General features: G+C 54.3%; 1 protein-coding gene across 2 annotated transcripts in view; it reads left to right on the top strand.

The window, feature by feature from the left end:
- The window catches only part of SYNE3 (spectrin repeat containing nuclear envelope family member 3), an 84,565-nt gene extending 70,614 nt beyond the window's left edge, over window positions 1-13,951 (top strand). For both annotated transcript variants that reach the window (XM_081290914.1, XM_081290915.1), the window contains 3 exons: window positions 679-828; window positions 1,432-1,470; window positions 13,619-13,951. In XM_081290914.1, the coding sequence (XP_081147040.1) occupies window positions 679-828; window positions 1,432-1,470; window positions 13,619-13,813 (384 nt within the window). In that variant the 3' untranslated portion in view covers window positions 13,814-13,951. The remainder of the gene's footprint in view (window positions 1-678; window positions 829-1,431; window positions 1,471-13,618) is intronic.
- Window positions 13,952-16,669: the final 2,718 nt, after the last annotated feature.

Here is a 16,669-nt window from a genome sequence, read left to right as displayed (position 1 = left end):
CCTCCTACCTCAGATTTGGCCACTCCTCACTTTCCACCCCCACCCCCAACTCCAATCATATCAGAAATGGCTCTTAGTTCCACCCTCGAGACCCTTTTGCTCTTGTTCAGCTCACATTCTAGCAGGCTCTGAGCAACGATGCAAATGGTCGCCTACTGCATAGCTAACAAGATGGAGTACGATCAGGGTCCAGAACCAGGATTTAAACCCAGGCTCCTGCCCCAGTCCCTTCCCTGCATCACATGGCCTCTCGGGAGTCCTGAGAGTTAAGAGGTTTGTCCTTGGCACTCAATTTTGATAGAAAAACTGGCTCCCTCCAGCACCAACTGCCAAACGAAATCATGCCAACGAAAAGGCACGTTCCACGGGGTGACCTTTGAAACGATGGCGACTCCTCTGACAAGCCCTTTTAGGACCTGGTCCTAGGATGGCAGGCCAAGTGGCCACAGTGGCTGGCAGTCCAGCTGCCCTTCCACACAGGAGGTCTTTCTGTAACATTCCAGAGAGCATTGCTGGGCCTTGGCTTGCACTTGCACATGAGGGTCCCACGTTACTGGTTCAGTGCTCCCCTCCCTGGGGGCCTCTCTGTCGAGGGCAATTCAATCAGCCTGCCCTTACCAGGGGGGTGGGCTGTCTGGGCCATTAGAAGCCTCACCATGATGCTGCCCTCTCCCCTAGGAGCTAGAGGCTCGAGTACCGACAGGTCAGCATCTATTCGAGAACCTCGTTCGTCTTGGGCCAGCAAGGGGCACCTCGGACGAGCTAGAGGATCTGCGTTACCGCTGGATGCTGTACAAGTCCAAGCTCAAGGACTCCAGCCACCTGCTGGTAGGTGCTGAGGATGCTCAGGTGTCGGGACCCAGGGAGGGACCACAGCTGGGCCCAGCCTCACTGGGCCAATAGCCTGCATGTGTTCTGTCCTGCACCTCCACGTCCCAGCTGGGGTCGGGGAGGGACACTTGACTTAGGTCATCTCAGTTGGCCATCCTCCCTTGCCATGAGGCTGGCCTCCCAGTAACCATGGCAACGGCCTCACGGTTGCCTACCATGCTGAGAGCTTTGTCTGCGTCACTCCATTCAGCACAGCCACGGCTGCTGGAGTGACCCTGTCTGCGTCCAGAGGGGAGCTGAGGCCCCTAGAAGCCAAAACCTTGCTCTGCAGGTTTTTCTGCCACTAGGTGTCAGCCCAGCCCCAGCCAGGTGCCAGTGTCCCAGCCAGCCAGGCAGGGACTCCCCAGACCATGCCCGCAGGCCAGGCCCAAGTGTGTTAAAAAGCTCATTAAACAGAATCCCCCGTGGCAGGGCCGAGCAGGCGGCCAGCGCCTTAGGGAAGACCCCCCCCCCCCAGATAGCCCAGCACAAGCCCTGTTGGGACTTGCGTTCTGCTCACCTCACCTGTTTCCCCCTCTCCTCTCCTTCCTAAAACAACAGACGCTGAGTTTTCCCGGGGACCCCACCGGATTCCAAAAGGTACGTGTCTGCCATCTGCTCTGGGGCTGCAGAGCAGGCATCTGGGGGGCTGAGGGCCTGGATGGCTGGGGCAGGACCCCTGGGCTTTCTGGAAGGCTCTGTGGGGTCTCTGCTTTCCAGAAGCTCCAGGCTCGGGGAGTGGCTGGCAAGGATGTGAAGGGCACTTGCCATGACAGACACCTGGTGGAGAAGGGACCCTGGAGCTTGCCATCCAGGATCAGGGCACACTGGGGAGTGACAAGGGTGCTCCTAATGATGACTGTAATCGCAGGTGTAAACCAGGGTAGTCCCAGGAACCTGGCCCGGGTGCCCACCTTGGTGGTAGAGGGGCGGGTGGGGCTCAGGAGGACTCAGGAGGAAGGGCCAGCGGGGCCTTCCAGTTCCACCAGGCAGGTTCTCCTCTGGGGCCCACTGAGACATGCTCAGAGTCACTCCCATGGTGTTTCCAGGCCCAAGTGATGGCAGGAATGGGGTACTAATGGGAGGAAGCAGCAGTTCTCACTGCCCGACATGGTGCCCACTGGCCATCCACTGTGGGGCCTGGACCTGTGTCCACTGTAGCCAGGGCATCTCATTTCACCCTCCGTTGATAGCCAAGTGGTTTCTTTTTTAAAAAATATTTATTTTTTATTTTTTGGTGGACACAACATCTTTGTTTGTATGTGGTGCTGAGGATCGAACCCGGGCCGCACGTATGCCAGGCGAGCGTGCTACTGCTTGAGCCACATCCCAAGCCCTCCAAGTGGTTTCTTGTCTCTGCTTTAAGCCTGGGGAATCAGAAAAGGTGAATGAGCTGAAATGCTCGGAGGCACCACACTCCTGACTGGTCTCTGGCTCCAACACCCAGGTTCAACCTTCTGTGTGATGCCTGGGGGGATGTCTTGCTGGGCTCTGGAGGGTCTCTCCACTTCTGGAAAAGCCACATGTAACTGTTGTCCCCAGGGCTGCCGTTTCCAGAGCACACCCTTGTTTTCTTGCCTGGGATGACACAGGCCCCGGCAGGCCGGGCTCACAGAGCCCCAAGGCACTTAGGACCTCACCCTCCCTGGAACACACATTGTCCAGGTGCCCGGCACACCAGGACTCCTTCCTGGGCTCCAGCTGGGCTCCAGCATCTGCAGGGTGCAGGTGACCCTGGACTGGGCAGGGCTGTTATGAGACCAAGGTGTGCTCTGGGCCCAACACCAAGCAGCTCTGGGGCCTTCAGCAAGTCACTTTGGTTTGGGGCTCACCTGGCCCATCTGTATAATGTTAATGCCAACTTTATTTACTTCATGAATCAGTGTCGACAGTCGGGTGAGCTGTTATGTGTGGAAGATAGGCTTCTTAGAGCCTAAGCCCTGGTTTCCCCAAGTTCAGAACCACACCAGCCTCCTCATGAAACAGGAAAGAACATCCGGAAAGGGCAGGTGACCCACACAGCCCCACCTAGTGGCTTCTGGTGGGATACAGGGACACGGGACCAGGTGTCCTGGCTGCCTCTAACTCCTGCACTTTAAGCCCCATCTATGCAGCTCCCAGGGCAGGTCCCTGCAGGAGTCATGTGTGGGTCCCCTGGGGCCTGGCCATGGTGCCCAGCACATAGGAATTGCTTGCTGAAGGCTTTGGGGTAGGTGTCACTTGGCTGGCTAACCCCGGCCCTCCAGTGCAGGCTCAGTTCCCTGTGGCCTGTGCTTCATGTGTCAGTGTGGGTCCTCCCCACCGTGGTGGCCCTGCCGATCCTCCGATCCTCCTTCCTTCATTCCTTCCTTTCTCCTGTGTGCCCTGAGGGCCGACTGGGCTGAGCTCTGTGAGCACTGGGGCCACGTCAGCGAAGGAAAGAGCCGCTGCCCTCCTACACCTGGCGGGCAGAAGGAGGGGTCGGAGGGTGCCTCGCATCCGGCTGGGGTTGCTGGCAGCACAGGGGGCATCTCTGGGGCAGAGAGCTCTGCACGGCAGCAGCCACGGGGGTCTTTGCATCCCGAGGTTTATCTCATCTCCTCCTAGCAGATGCTGGGTGCCGTTTTGTATAAAACTCGGGGTAGGCAAGCAGGAAGCCGGAGCAGCCACGAGATCGACTTCCTGGGGCTGTGTTTAAGATAAGGGGAGGTATACATTTTTTACTTTGGTGCTGGTCAGCTTTTGAGACGAGACCTCAGTCTCCCGGGAGGAAGTAAGCAACCTACGGGCTGATATATAGCAGCCATGTCACAGACTGCTGTGCCCAGTCCTAGGGTTTCTGAGCCATTAGGACTGGAGTGGCCCAGGAATCTGTGTTTCTAACAGGGCAGTGCTGATCCTGTGGGCCTGGGGTCCCCACATGGAGAACCTCTGCTTTATGTTCTGGATTCGAATCCTGGCCCCACCATTAGCACGTGTGACCTTTTGCTAGTCCCTCACCCGTGGTCTTCCTATGAATAGAAAGGGAATCCACTGAGCTAGTGGAAGGCAAAGTCCTCAGCAACAACTGGCGCGTAGTGGCCTCTGAGTTGCTGTGGAAACGAGGACCTGAGACCTCTGCAGACAGGGCCCTGCTTCTGTGCCTGAGGACAGAGCGAGCAGGAGTGGTGGCTTTCAAAAGGGGAAATCCTCCGTGGGGTTTGATCTTTTTTTTTTCCTTCGGGTCTTCCTGTGTTAGCTTATATATATAATTCATAACAAAATACTCAATATCATTAAACCATAAAAAGAAAGGTTTACTTTGGCTCAGTTTTGGAGTTTCTAGTCAATGGTTTGCTGCTTTGTTGTTTTGGACCTGTGACAAGGTGGCACAGCCCAGCAGAGAGCATGAGGCACCGCAGAACCACCATCTGCCTGGCCAGGAAGGAGCAGGGCTCCCCAGTCTCCTAGGACACGCCCCCAACAACAGGACCTCTCCCCAGGCCCCGCCTCTTAAAGGTACCACCATCTCCCAACAGCGCCGCCCTGAGGACCAAGCCTTCAAGACATGGGCTCTTGGGGACACTCCCCATCCCAACCATAGCATCCTTATGGTTTGTGCTGGGTTGCACAGCGTGTGTGTGACTCTGCACACACTCACACACATAGGCCTGACAGGTAGAAAATAAGCACCATCTGCAGAGGTTGTAATGTTGCCAGTGTAAAAACATCCCATATGTTATTTTTAGTCCAAAGGGAAGAAAAACCAAAAGTCTGCTCCCAAGCTAATTATCGAGCGGTTGGTTCTCTACACTTTTTTCTCTCTCTGGGCCTTAAGTCATTGAAAGCTCCAGCTACGGTAGGGCCTTCATCCTGCTTGTTTGTATAAACAGAATAATTAAGATGTATTAATCTGCAGTCGCCTCTGCCCTGGCCAGCTCCGTGCCACTGGATGTCTGCCCATAGCCCTCAGAGCCACAAAGCGTAATGGTGTTTAGGGTTGCAGTGGGCTGCGAGTTAACCGAAGTCCTGCCTTGGCCTGGGGAGGTGCTGTCACCCTCCCAGACACACTCTTACCTGAGGAACAGACTGGCGCACGTGCCATTCGCCAGGGCAAACCAGGGTTGCAGGAGCAGAGAGCTGCCACCTCCCACCTGGAGCCCAGCATGGGCTCTCGCCATAAACCCAGTGACTCAGGCCCCCGAGAGCCGCAGTTCATTTACTCGACCATATTTCATAGATTTTTGAGACTTCATTTTTCTCAGCTCTGGGGTCTGGGCGCCGTGTTGGAATCTAGTTCTTCCAGGGAGGTGTGGGTTTGCTTCCTCCTCCACCCAGGCCAACCTCCCTCCTGCCATGGCCGTGACACCTGTCTGTGGGCCGGGTGTGTTTCTCTTCGGGTCACACTGATTGTGCAAACTGAGAGTGCAAGCCTGCTGTCTGGACTCTTAGAAATGAGTTTTTGTCCCCCTCCTTCAATCTCTGCCAAGATGAGACACTGGATGTCCTTGTCTTGGTTTATTCTCTCTCCCCAGACAGCAAAGGTGCGGCCCCTAGTGCCCCTGCTAGACACAGGCTTTTCGGTCAAACGCTCCGTCTAGGTGGAGGTTTTTATTTTCTTACCTTGTGACACCTTTCCCTTGGTGTCTTAGTGGGATGAAATTCTAATTCTGTGACATCAAATCTCATGAAGCATTAGTGGGCTCTCTGTGGTAGATAAGCTTTTACTCAGAACTGTGATTTTTAAAGTCCCTACTATGTGCTGGGCACTGTGATGGACACTCACATACCTGGTCCATAACGATCATGACCGCCTTCTTCAGGGGGAGGAAGTGGCCTCTTGGCCTCTTGGCCTCTTCTCATGTGTGGCTTGCACAGGGCCAGGTCGGGGCTGGGCAACAGCAACACAGTCTGACTTTGGGCCTCAGAGATTCACCTTGTAACTCTGCAGACAGCTCAAATCTGGTTTTTCCCTGGTCACAGCCAAAGTGCTGGGCTGTACTAGGCCATGCTATTTCTGTCCTCTAAAAGAGGAGAGTCAGGGACAGGCCTAAAACCACACCCTGTGTTATCCCAGGGCCATCTCTCCATCTACCTTCAGAGCCCGGAAGCAACAGGGCTTCTCTGACTTGGGAATGAATTGGTGCAGAAACTTGTCTTTGGCCACTGAGACCCAGGGTATCATCTTCACTTGCTCTTCCTGTCCCTTCTTCCTTCCATTGTCCCATCTGCCTTCTGCCCCTCCCCTCCTCTGAATTTCACCCCAGCAAGGTGACAGGAGCTACCTCATCACTCAACCCAGTGGATGTATCTCTGTCCCCAACTCCCCTGGCCTCTGGGCAGCACTGGGTGACAGCACATCCCTCCACCCACTCCTCTTGGCTCTATCCTGGCCCCTCTCTCTGTTTTAACTTTTTTAATTCACCCAAACGTGTTGATGAACTCAATGTTGATGAACTGTGACTGTTGAGCCATCTCATTGCCCATTTTAAAAATTCTTAAGCTGCCTCAGTAGTCTTTTTTGAATTATTGGTCTGTCTTGGCAGTTTCAGGTTCATAGGAAATCGAGTAAAAGGCACGGGCTTCCCGTTTGCTTCCTCTCATCCCAGCCCCTCCCCTCCCCCCATTTAATAATGTTGAGATGAGCGTGAACCATTGTTGTAATTGAAGCAGTCTTAGTGCCCTTTATTAGCTAACGCCCACGGTTTGCACATTGGCTTGCTGCCTCCTCATCTGAACCCACCTCTTGGTCTTTCATGGCTGTTCTACTCAGTCCGGGATCCAGTCCAGAACCGCACACTGCCTTTGAGTGTCCGTCTCATCGGTCCCCTCTGGTCTGGAGAGTTCTCTGGTTTTCTTAATTTTCATTGACCTTGACCTTTTCAGGCAGGGGCCAGATAGGCTGGAACGTCCTCTGTTTGGCTTTCCCTTGTTCCCTGTGACTGGTCTGGTTATGCATTCTTGGCAGGAGTGTCTCAGGAGCAATGCTGAGGTCGTCCTCAGGTGTCTTATCAGGGGACATGAGATGTCCACATGCCCAGCCTTGGCCGTGCAGCTGGATCACTGGCTCAGGTGGTGGACTCCCATGGAGTTATCACTTCTTTTGTAAGGACCACCTGTCAGGCGCTGGAGGCACTTTCTTCTCTGGGGGCATCCTCGGTCCCCTGGGGCTCTCTACCCCCCCCCCCCGGGGGGGCCTCTCTCCCTGGCACCTCCTTCAGCAGCTCCTTCTCCAGCCCAGGTCCCTCCTCAGGCTTCAGTCCCAAGCCCAGGTGCCTGCTGGACCCTCGGACTCAGCACAGCTGAAGCAAAGCTCATCGTGTTCCTGTGCCCAACCAAATTCATCCCCAAAGTGTCATGACCATCTGGTTTCCAAGCTGGGGGGCCCTGGGCCACCCCAGACCCTCGCTGATCTTGGTTCCAGTCCTGGACTCAGAGCCTGGGTCGGGGACGGATCTCAGATGAGAAGAGGTGAGAGAAGAAAGGGGCGAGGCAGAGGAAGGAGGGGTGGTGTGCCCGCACATCTCCCAGGGCACTGTCCCTGCCTGGTGTGGCCGGGCACCCCTCATTGGATCAACCATGGGCACCGCCCCCCTGTGAGGTAAACCGCCTTGGAAAGGCCAGCTCAGATAGGCTCATTCTCCGACCCCCAGACCAACACAGGGACAGGAAAAACACAGTCTGCGGCCCGACTGCCCTGTGAAGAGCCCCCGGGGAGAGAGCGTGAATCCCCCGCATCCGGCCACTGCCGGCCTGTCCGCCTGTGGGCAGGGGCACAGCCCCCGGGCCTTCTGAAGTGACTGTGGCTGCAGTTCAGTGCATCCAGTACCAGAAAGTGATGAAGAGTGTCCAAGTCGGAAGAGGCAGGGCCCAGCCTGGGCGGCCATGGGCACCCTAAGACTTGCTCAAGTAGCCTGGGAAAAGAGCAGGCCTGGCGCATCCCCTGCCTGGGCCTGCTGAGGAAAGCCCAGGAGAGGAAGCAGGTGGCACATAGCTCAGCAGCCTTCAGGGGACCTTCAGGGACGAACCAGCGCTGAGAGGTTAGAGAGGGGTGGGGGCGGGGCCATCATGGATTGGCAGGGAACCTCTGGCTCTGCCAGGCCTGCCCTTCACCCCAGGCTCCTGCTGCTGGCCTGAAAGCATCTCAGTGGTGGACAGTGAGGCCCAACCAGGTGCTGGGAAGGACCCCGAGCCTTGGTGGGGGCGTGGCTCGACTCACACACTTCAAGCTCTGGGTCAGCGTGTGACCCTCCTCCCGGTGCAGGTTGAACAACTGAGCCAAGGTGACTTGTGCTAAGGCTTTAGTGGCTGTGTCTCATGAGAGACGCCCCAGGGGATGGTGGAGAGACCCTGGGCTTTGCAGTGGTGCCGGGTGGTCGAGCCTGTCCCTGTGACCTCGGCTGGCTACTCTCCTGCAGCCTCAATGTCCTCCCTGTAAAGTGGGCACAGGAAGGCCAGCCTCACAGAGCAGTTGAAGGGAGCCATGACTAAACTTTGGAGGGTGTTGGTGGAGTCCGGATTTCTGGGTGAACCATTGCTACAGTGAGAACGGTTCTCAGACAGTGGTCAGCGAGGGTCTGTGGCACGCAGGGCACGGAGGGAGGAGCAGATGGCTGGAGCACAGGAGGGAGGGCCTCATGTTCACTGTCCCAGTCACTCACCAAATACTCGTCGAGTGCTACTGAGGCACTGCTGGGTGCAAACCAGAGTGGACTCTGCCTTCTGGGAGTCCAGGCAGCATGGGCCTTCAGCAGTGGTCCAAAGGAAAGCCAGCGTGCCACAAGGCTGCTTGATGGACGCTTCTTTTTTTTTCTTAGTCCAGAGGCCAGAGGAGGGCTCCTTGAGGTGGTGACTCAGCTGAGATTAGAGTGATCAGTGGATCAGAGAAGGAGATTAGCATGTGCACCAGACGGAAGGGTCAGGCCAGAAAAGGCGCCCCGGCCAGAGGACACGAGGGCCTCCAAGGAGCCGAGAGGTGGCATTTAAGGAGGACACTGATTTCCCCTCTGATGGACTGGGGAGGTCCACGGTGCCCGATCTCTGCACCCCTGTTGTGGCAGAAGCCTGTGGGCTCATAGAGTGCCCATCTGTCTAGCTCCTGAGTCAGAGGGGAAAGAAGCAGAAACTTTGCTGAGCCCAGCTGTGCGTGCTGAGCTCCACAGGCCTTGCCTCCCACATCCATGCGTGTTCGATGGACGGTGTCATTCTTCCTTTTCTCAACAAATGAGGAAACTGAGGCCGAGCCAAGTGGCCTGGTGGAGGTCAGACGGCTGAGAAGAGCCAGGACTCTGCCTTTTCTTCCCTCCCCCGGCCTGCATCGTGGGTGGCAGATGGGGTCACGTGCACTGTGAGTCTCATCCTGCCTGAGCTCCTCAGTGATGTGGAGTCCAGGCCCATGTGAGGCCGGGAGGGACTCGTGGCCAGAGCTGCTCTGACGCCTCTGGTTCCCTGCGCCTCGCCCCACCGCACTGCATCCACGCCCTGAAAGGTGGGAGCTCAGCACTTCTCCCCTCCTCTCTTCAGGGAGTTCCAAGGAGAGGACAGGTAGGGCTTTCTGTGGGGAAACTGAGGCACAGAGAAGCTCTTCGAGCTGGGAAGAGCTGAGACTGTCCATTTCCTTGTTGGCTTCTTGGAAGGTAGTTTGGGTGTGCACGCACGCGTGTGTGTGTTCCTTCTAAGCATTTGAGAATCATTAAAATGTGTCTTTCATTTTAAAGATCATTTAAAATTTTTTATTTTAAAGAGCATTTTGGAATCTGGGGCTGTTGAAGGGAAGAGGTGAGCTCGAGGTGAACCGGGCTGGCAGGCAGCAGGCAGCCTTGGAGCAGACCACCCCGGCCAGCACCTATAAACACAGACCCACTCTGGACCTCAAAGGCATCCCCCGAGAGCACAGCTGAGCACCCCTGCCCACCCGAATAGGCAAAGGGTCGGTCTGCATGAGGAGCAAACAGGAAAGGAAAACTAAACAGACCCCCGCTTTGGGAACCACTGACGGCAGGTTTCAGGGGGTGCCGTCCACCAGGCGGGCAGCCCCAAAATGTGGTCTCCCCCCAGATGGGTCAGAGTTTTGAATCAGGCAAAGTCATCATGAAATGTGCAGGAGTCCAGTCAGGGCCTCCCCAGGCTGAGGCAGCCCAGCCGGACCCGAGGAGGAAGCAGGGCGTGTGCCTGCCGGGTCCCACCCAGCCCCGCTGCTGGAGGGGAGGCCTCCTCTGTGAACTCCTGCTTGCTCAGCTGCTGCACAGCGTGACGCCTCCCCCGCTGCCACCCCCGAAGTCACTGCTGAATCAACACAGCCACGAGGGCTTACTCATCATGTGGGCTACGAGCAGTCTGTTTGCACAGAATCAGTGTCTGTGGGCTTTGGTGAGTGAAAACATTTGAGGTTGGAGGAAAAGGGTGGGGTGCAATCATTTGGAAGAGACAGCTGGAGCAGGACAGTGGGAGAGACGGAAGTGTCCAGGCCAGAAGCTCCCAGAAATATCTGCATTTAGCAATGTGTCTTCATCACTATCATCACCATCGCCACCATCACCACCATCACCATCATCACCATCACCACTAACATTGCTATCATCATCACCATCACCATCTTTATCACCATCACCATCATCACCACCATCATCATTACCACCACCATCACCACTGACATTGCTATCATCATCACCATCACCATCACCACCATCACCATCACCACCATCACCATCACCACTAACATTGCTATCATCATCACCATCACCATCTTTATCACCTTCACCATCATCACCACCATCATCATCATCACCACCATCACCACTAACATTGCTATCATCACCATCACCATCACCACTAACATTGTTATCATCACCATCACCATCACCACTAACATTGCTATCATCACCATCACCATCTTTATCACCATCACCATCATCACCACCACCATCACCATCATCACCATCACCACTAACATTGCTATCATCACCATCACCATCACCACTAACATTGCTATCATCACCATCACCATCACCACTAACATTGCTATCATCATCACCATCACCATCTTTATCACCATCACCATCATCACCACCACCATCACCATCACCACCATCACCACTAACATTGCTATCATCACCATCACCATCTTTATCACCATCACCATCATCACCACCACCATCACCATCATCACCATCACCACTGACATTGCTATCATCACCATCACCATCTTTATCACCATCACCATCACCATCATCACCACCACCATCACCATCATCACCATCACCACTAACATTGCTATCATCATCACCATCACCATCTTTATCACCATCACCATCATCACCACCATCATCATCATCACCACCATCACCACTGACATTGCTATCATCACCATCATCACCATCATCATCATCACCTCCACCACCACCATCATCACCATTACCATCACCATCACCACCATCACCATCACCATCATCGTCATTATCACTACCACTACCATCTTTACCTCCATCACTCTTACTTTCACTACCATCAGCCCCACCAACACTGGCTCCATCACTACCATCATCATCATCATCATCACCAGTAAGCATCATCTCCAGCACCACCACGCCCTGGTTGCTGGGAGCAGCAGTGACTTGGTGCTCTACAGGACAGGCCCTTGATTCTTCAGGAACCCAGCAGATACATTCTACAAAATAGGACTAGGGCTGCTATCACTAATAATATTAATAGTAACTAGAAGCACAAGTCCTAGTACTACTAGTACTAGGACTCAGTACTAACAGTGCTAGTAGTAATAGCTAGTATTGTTTTTTTCTGTTTAGTAGTTCTTTTTAGTTATATATAACATTAGGATTCATTTGACATAATAATTAAAGCATGGAATATAATTTGCTCTAATTCAATCCCCACGACTTCCCCTTCCCCTCCCCTCCTCCCTTCCCTGTTCCCTTCCTTCTGCTCCACTGGTCTTTCTGCTATTTACTTTTTGTTTTTTGTTAGTGTCTTGGGATGTGCATGAGGCTGAGATCCACTGTGGTGCATTCATATATTCCCTGGTGCACAGGGAAGTTGGGTCAGATCCATCCCACTGTTCTTCCCTTATCCCGTCCCTCCTCCCCCCTCCATTCTACCCCATATTTCACAATAGCTTCCTCCTATCAGCGAACACATACGACCTTTGACTCTCTGAGTTTGGCTAATTTCACTTAGCGTGATATTCTCCAGTTCTATCCATTTACCAGCAAATTCCACACTTTCATTCTTCGTGACTGAGCAATCCTCACTGTGTACATACACCACATTTTCTTAGTCCTGTTGATGGGCACCTGGGTTGGTTCTATAGTCGGCCCTTGTGAGTTGGCACAGTTCATGGTGGTAGCCGTGTGCTTGGCTTTGAGTCTGCACCGCAACCCAGCAGATGGGGGAGGCATTTTATCCCTGATTTGCAGAGAAGGACACAGAGACCCAGAGAGGTTACTGACCCGCCCACATCACATATCTAGGGTATGGTGGAGCCTACACTGGGACCCACCCTGCCAGGCCCCTCAGAGCTGGACCCTGTGCCATACTACACCTTGACCACGAGGGCCTTCATGGTCTTGAGTGACCAACTCTCGTCCCCACACCCCTAGGCCGTGAAAACATCCACAAATCTACAACCCAGCCAGGCCCTGTAGATTTAGGAAATGTCCTGTGGGTCCTTTCATGGACATCTAACAGAGAAGTCCCTCCGGCACTGGAACTTGTGAGACTGACCTTCAGGTGACACTGACGGTGAAATGATGGTGAAGAGGAAGAAAGAGAGAAGGAGAAGAAAGGGGAAGGGGAGCCTGTGGCTGAGGGAGAGGCTGCCCATGGTGGTCACGGTGGTGATGGTGGTGATCGTGGTATTTAGATGCCAATAGTAGGAGCCACGTATACAAGGACAGCTGTGGCTTTGGAGGACCTTCCACATGCCTGTCTCTGTGTCATTCAATCATGGAAGCAACTGTATTGACCCTGAGGAGTGTCAGCCATCTGAGCTGCAGCTAGCCGGCTGTGCTGCCCAGGAGTGTGGGGCTGTGTGCTCCAGCCTGGGAACAGAGCCAAATTCAGAAACCGAGCTGTGGCATATATTGCTTTCATACCATTGCAAAGTTGAAAAATCATTGAAAAGTCAACCTGTTGTCTGGTGGGGACCTGTGCACCAAGCCAGGGCTTGTGCCACCACAGTGAAGCCTGCAGTTACACTGGATTTCTTCCTTTCCCTCCGCAAATGGTTTGAGAAAACCACAGAGATGTTTGCCCCTGGTGAAATGCACCAATTGTAGAGGAGGAAAGGTTTGTTCAAGGGCTGACGGTTTCAGAGGTCTTAGTCCATAGAAGGGCAACTCCCTTCCTGGGGGCTGAGGTGAGGCAGAACATCACGGTGGGAGAGGGTAGTGGAGGGACGCAGCGACGTCACCTTGATCAGGAAGCAGAGAGTCTCCAGCTCCAGATACAAAACAGGAACCCCATAGCCACGGCCCAATTAACCACATCCTCCAGCCACACCCCACGGCCTCTAGTACCACTCAGTCGATCCCACAGGGATTCATTCACTGACTGGGTAAAGACTCTCACAGTCCAGTCATTTCTCCTCTGAACCTTGCATTGTCTCACGTGTGAGCTTTTGGGGGACACCTCACATCCACACCATAACAGTCCCTTATCACAGATTGAGCACCTGATGATGCCAGGGGTCACAGGTTCAGCTGGTGTGTCCACCACCCCCACCCCACCCCCCGACCCAGATACTCATGTCCCTCGTGTTTCTGTCTGGTGTCTGTAGACACGGCGGCGGCGGTGCGGGCTCCTCCGGAAGGCGTGCTGCGTGGCGCTCCCGCTGCAGATGCTGTTCCTGCTCTTCCTGCTCCTGCTCCTCCTGCTCCCGGTGGGGGAAGAGGACCGCAGCTGCACCCAGGCCAACAACTTCGCCCGCTCTTTCGCGCTCATGCTGCGCTATAGTGGCCCTCCGCCCACCTAGCCCACTGGGGCACGCAGGTGACGTCCTCTCCCAACCGCCAGCAGTCCCAGGGCCCCTCCTGAGGTTGCCTGCTGGGGAACCTGGAACCAGGCAGGCCAGAGACCACAGAGCTGCCTGGGCATAAACCCCGCGCCACGGTTTCCAGAACAAACTCGCTTTTTATACAGCGTTGTCATCGTCTGTTTATACCTAAATGTGTCTGTGTATGACTCGGGACAACGTCTAGGACTTTTATATTCACCTATGTAAATGCTCAGTATGTCCAGCTTCCTACCTGACGTCTCTCTAGTTAGCAAGGTTCCTATCGGTGTCCTTCTCCAGGGGACTTTGTGGCATTTGTGTCTTGGCCTGCCATCGGCCCTGACAAGCAGGGATAGCTACACACAACGTTATGACAAACTCTCACCCAGAAGCCAGTCCCCAACCCAGGTGTCAGAGCTGTGAGCACAGGAGAGCAGAGCAGACCCTCACTTGCTGGGAGCTCAGGACTCTAGCTTTACGCAGGATGAGAACAAACATGCTGACTTCGTCTTAAAGCCTGGACGAGAAGGTGGAGAGAGTGAGGGTGGGAGAGGGCACCCTGGGGGCAGTGGGAGGTGGAAGAGGCGGGGACGAACCCTGAAGGGCAGACCAGAATTAGGAGAGCACAGTGTAAGGGAGCACTGAGCAAGGGTGGCACCAAGTGCCGGCGTTCTGAGAGCACAGACCCACAGCGGGTGTCCCTGGAGTGTTCCGGATGGGCTTAGATTTCGTCTGTGTCTTGTTCAGGAAGAAGGGAAGGACATAGGCTTTACTTTTTATTTATACTGGAGGATGAAATGCTCCAGGTAGCAGCCCCTGCAGCTGAAGGGAGAGTTGTGTGACCTCTGCAGCTGAGGGACTGAGTGTTGTCACCTAGAAGCTGAGCTGAAGGTGAGCTCTGGCCACACTGGGGGTAGGGACAGAGGGTCCAACACAGACAAGACTCAACCTCGGAGTGCAGCCTACCCGAAAGGTGCTCCTTCCCCTTCCCACAGGGGCACTGGAGGCAGCCAGGTCCCTGGACCATGAATGTCTCACCAGCACCCCACTGGGGTCCCAGGGCCCAGGTCACCAGCGTGGCCTTTGGACCAGGTCTAGGCACGTGGGCTCCATGCACTACCTGGGATGTGGCCAAGGTGACTCCATGTTGGGTCCCAGAGCCAGAAATATCTCTTCCTCCCAGGGGTTTCTGGGATGGATCCTAAGTGCCTTCAAAGTGGATCACGTTTCCATAAATGAACACTAAATTCTCTTTTATTTAGTGTTCACTCTTTACAAACAGATTTTATCTATTTATAAATATTTTATCTATTTGCTCAACTGCTAGCAGGAGGCCAGCGGAGTGGTATCAGACTTGGAATCATGAAGTATTGTAGACACGGGGGAACTTTAAGCAGAGGGGAAACCGAGGCCCAGACCACTGCTGTCGCACACAGGCTGGCCCCCTCGCCTCAGCATGGGCCTGGCCGTGGTGCAGCAGTCCTCATGGGGCCCTGGCTAGGAGGAGCTGGGCATCTGCAGGGCAGGCAAACTGTGCTGGGGCACTCCAAGCACTGACTCCCCTCCAGATGTTTGGGAACCAGTCACAAAGGCTGCTCTCAGTAGGCGGCCACTTTACTGGAAAGTCAGGGGCTGGGTGAACTCAGGGCTCAGGCCAGGCAGCCAAGCACACATGCTCCCTAGTCATCTGCTCCAGCCCTAGATGCTCACTAGTTAATTGGTCCAGCCCTAGGCCACAGCAGAGGACCCTGAGTGCTCCCATCTGAACTCTCCCACTTCACAGGCAAGAAATCTGAGGCCTGGAGAGGGAAAGTAACTCACCCATGGCCACACAGCAAGAGGCTGGGCCAAAGCTGAACCAGTCACCATGGTCCTCAGGAGTGCCCTGCTCAATATAACACAATCCCCCACATTGGTACCTTCAAAAAGAAAGAGCCAGGCTGAGTTGCAGCTCAGGGGTAGAGCATTTGCCTGGCACATGTGAGCCCTGTTTCAATTCCCAGCACTACCAGAAAAAAAAATGTTTATCATGAATATAATTTTGTCTCAGGTGCCCCATGTTGGGGGTGGGGACAGGGAGTGCAATATGAGGCTTGGCTGGTGGGAATGTCTCCCTATATTTTTAAACTTTGATAACGATGCCATAAAAATTTACTTGTTTGCACAACTCTTATTTTTAAAGAGAGAATTGATATCTTCCTTACTTTCATATAAACACAGGCATGATATAACGGCCCGTGAACAGGCGCTTTAACATGTCGTCTCTTGTGCTTAGAGTAGGTGTGGACAGTGGTTATGTTCCTGCTACTTTCTAGCCTCTTTAACAAGAGCTACCAGGAGTCTCAAGGTGCCATTTGAGAAGAATGTCGCGTGGAACCTGTGTGTGTCTTGTCCCTCTGTCCCAAAGAGAGATCTCCTAGAGTGGATGGTAACGTGACTATCACGGCCCAGCCCGGAGGCGAGTGTGTGTGTGTGTGTGTGTGTGTGTGTGTGTGTGTGTGTGTGTGTAACAAGTGGGCAAGTCCGATGCCCTTAGCTCCTCCCCTCACCTGTCCCCAACCCTGCTCTATTCTTCATCCAGCAAGTTCAGGATCCAGATGTTTCTAAAGCAAGGCTGTGAGTGGGTGGGCAGGCAGGTAAGGACAGCCAGGGAGGCCGGAGGTAACCTGGAGGTGACCTTTGGTTTGGCACCTGGCCCCTTGGTAGGCACTTGTCAACTGTGCTCTGTCACCCTCCAGAGGTTCCACAGTACTCTACCTCTAGGTTTGAGATGAGAAAGCAGAGTGTGAAGATAGACTTTTGCGCACGCTGCAGCGGGATTTGAACCAGGCTGTC

The sequence above is a fragment of the Spermophilus citellus genome (genome assembly GCF_964194105.1).
Source record: "Spermophilus citellus genome assembly, chromosome: 4".
Taxonomy (NCBI): domain Eukaryota; kingdom Metazoa; phylum Chordata; class Mammalia; order Rodentia; family Sciuridae; genus Spermophilus; species Spermophilus citellus.
Note: the sequence above shows the minus strand (reverse complement) of the source record. Positions and strands in the feature narration are given on the sequence as shown.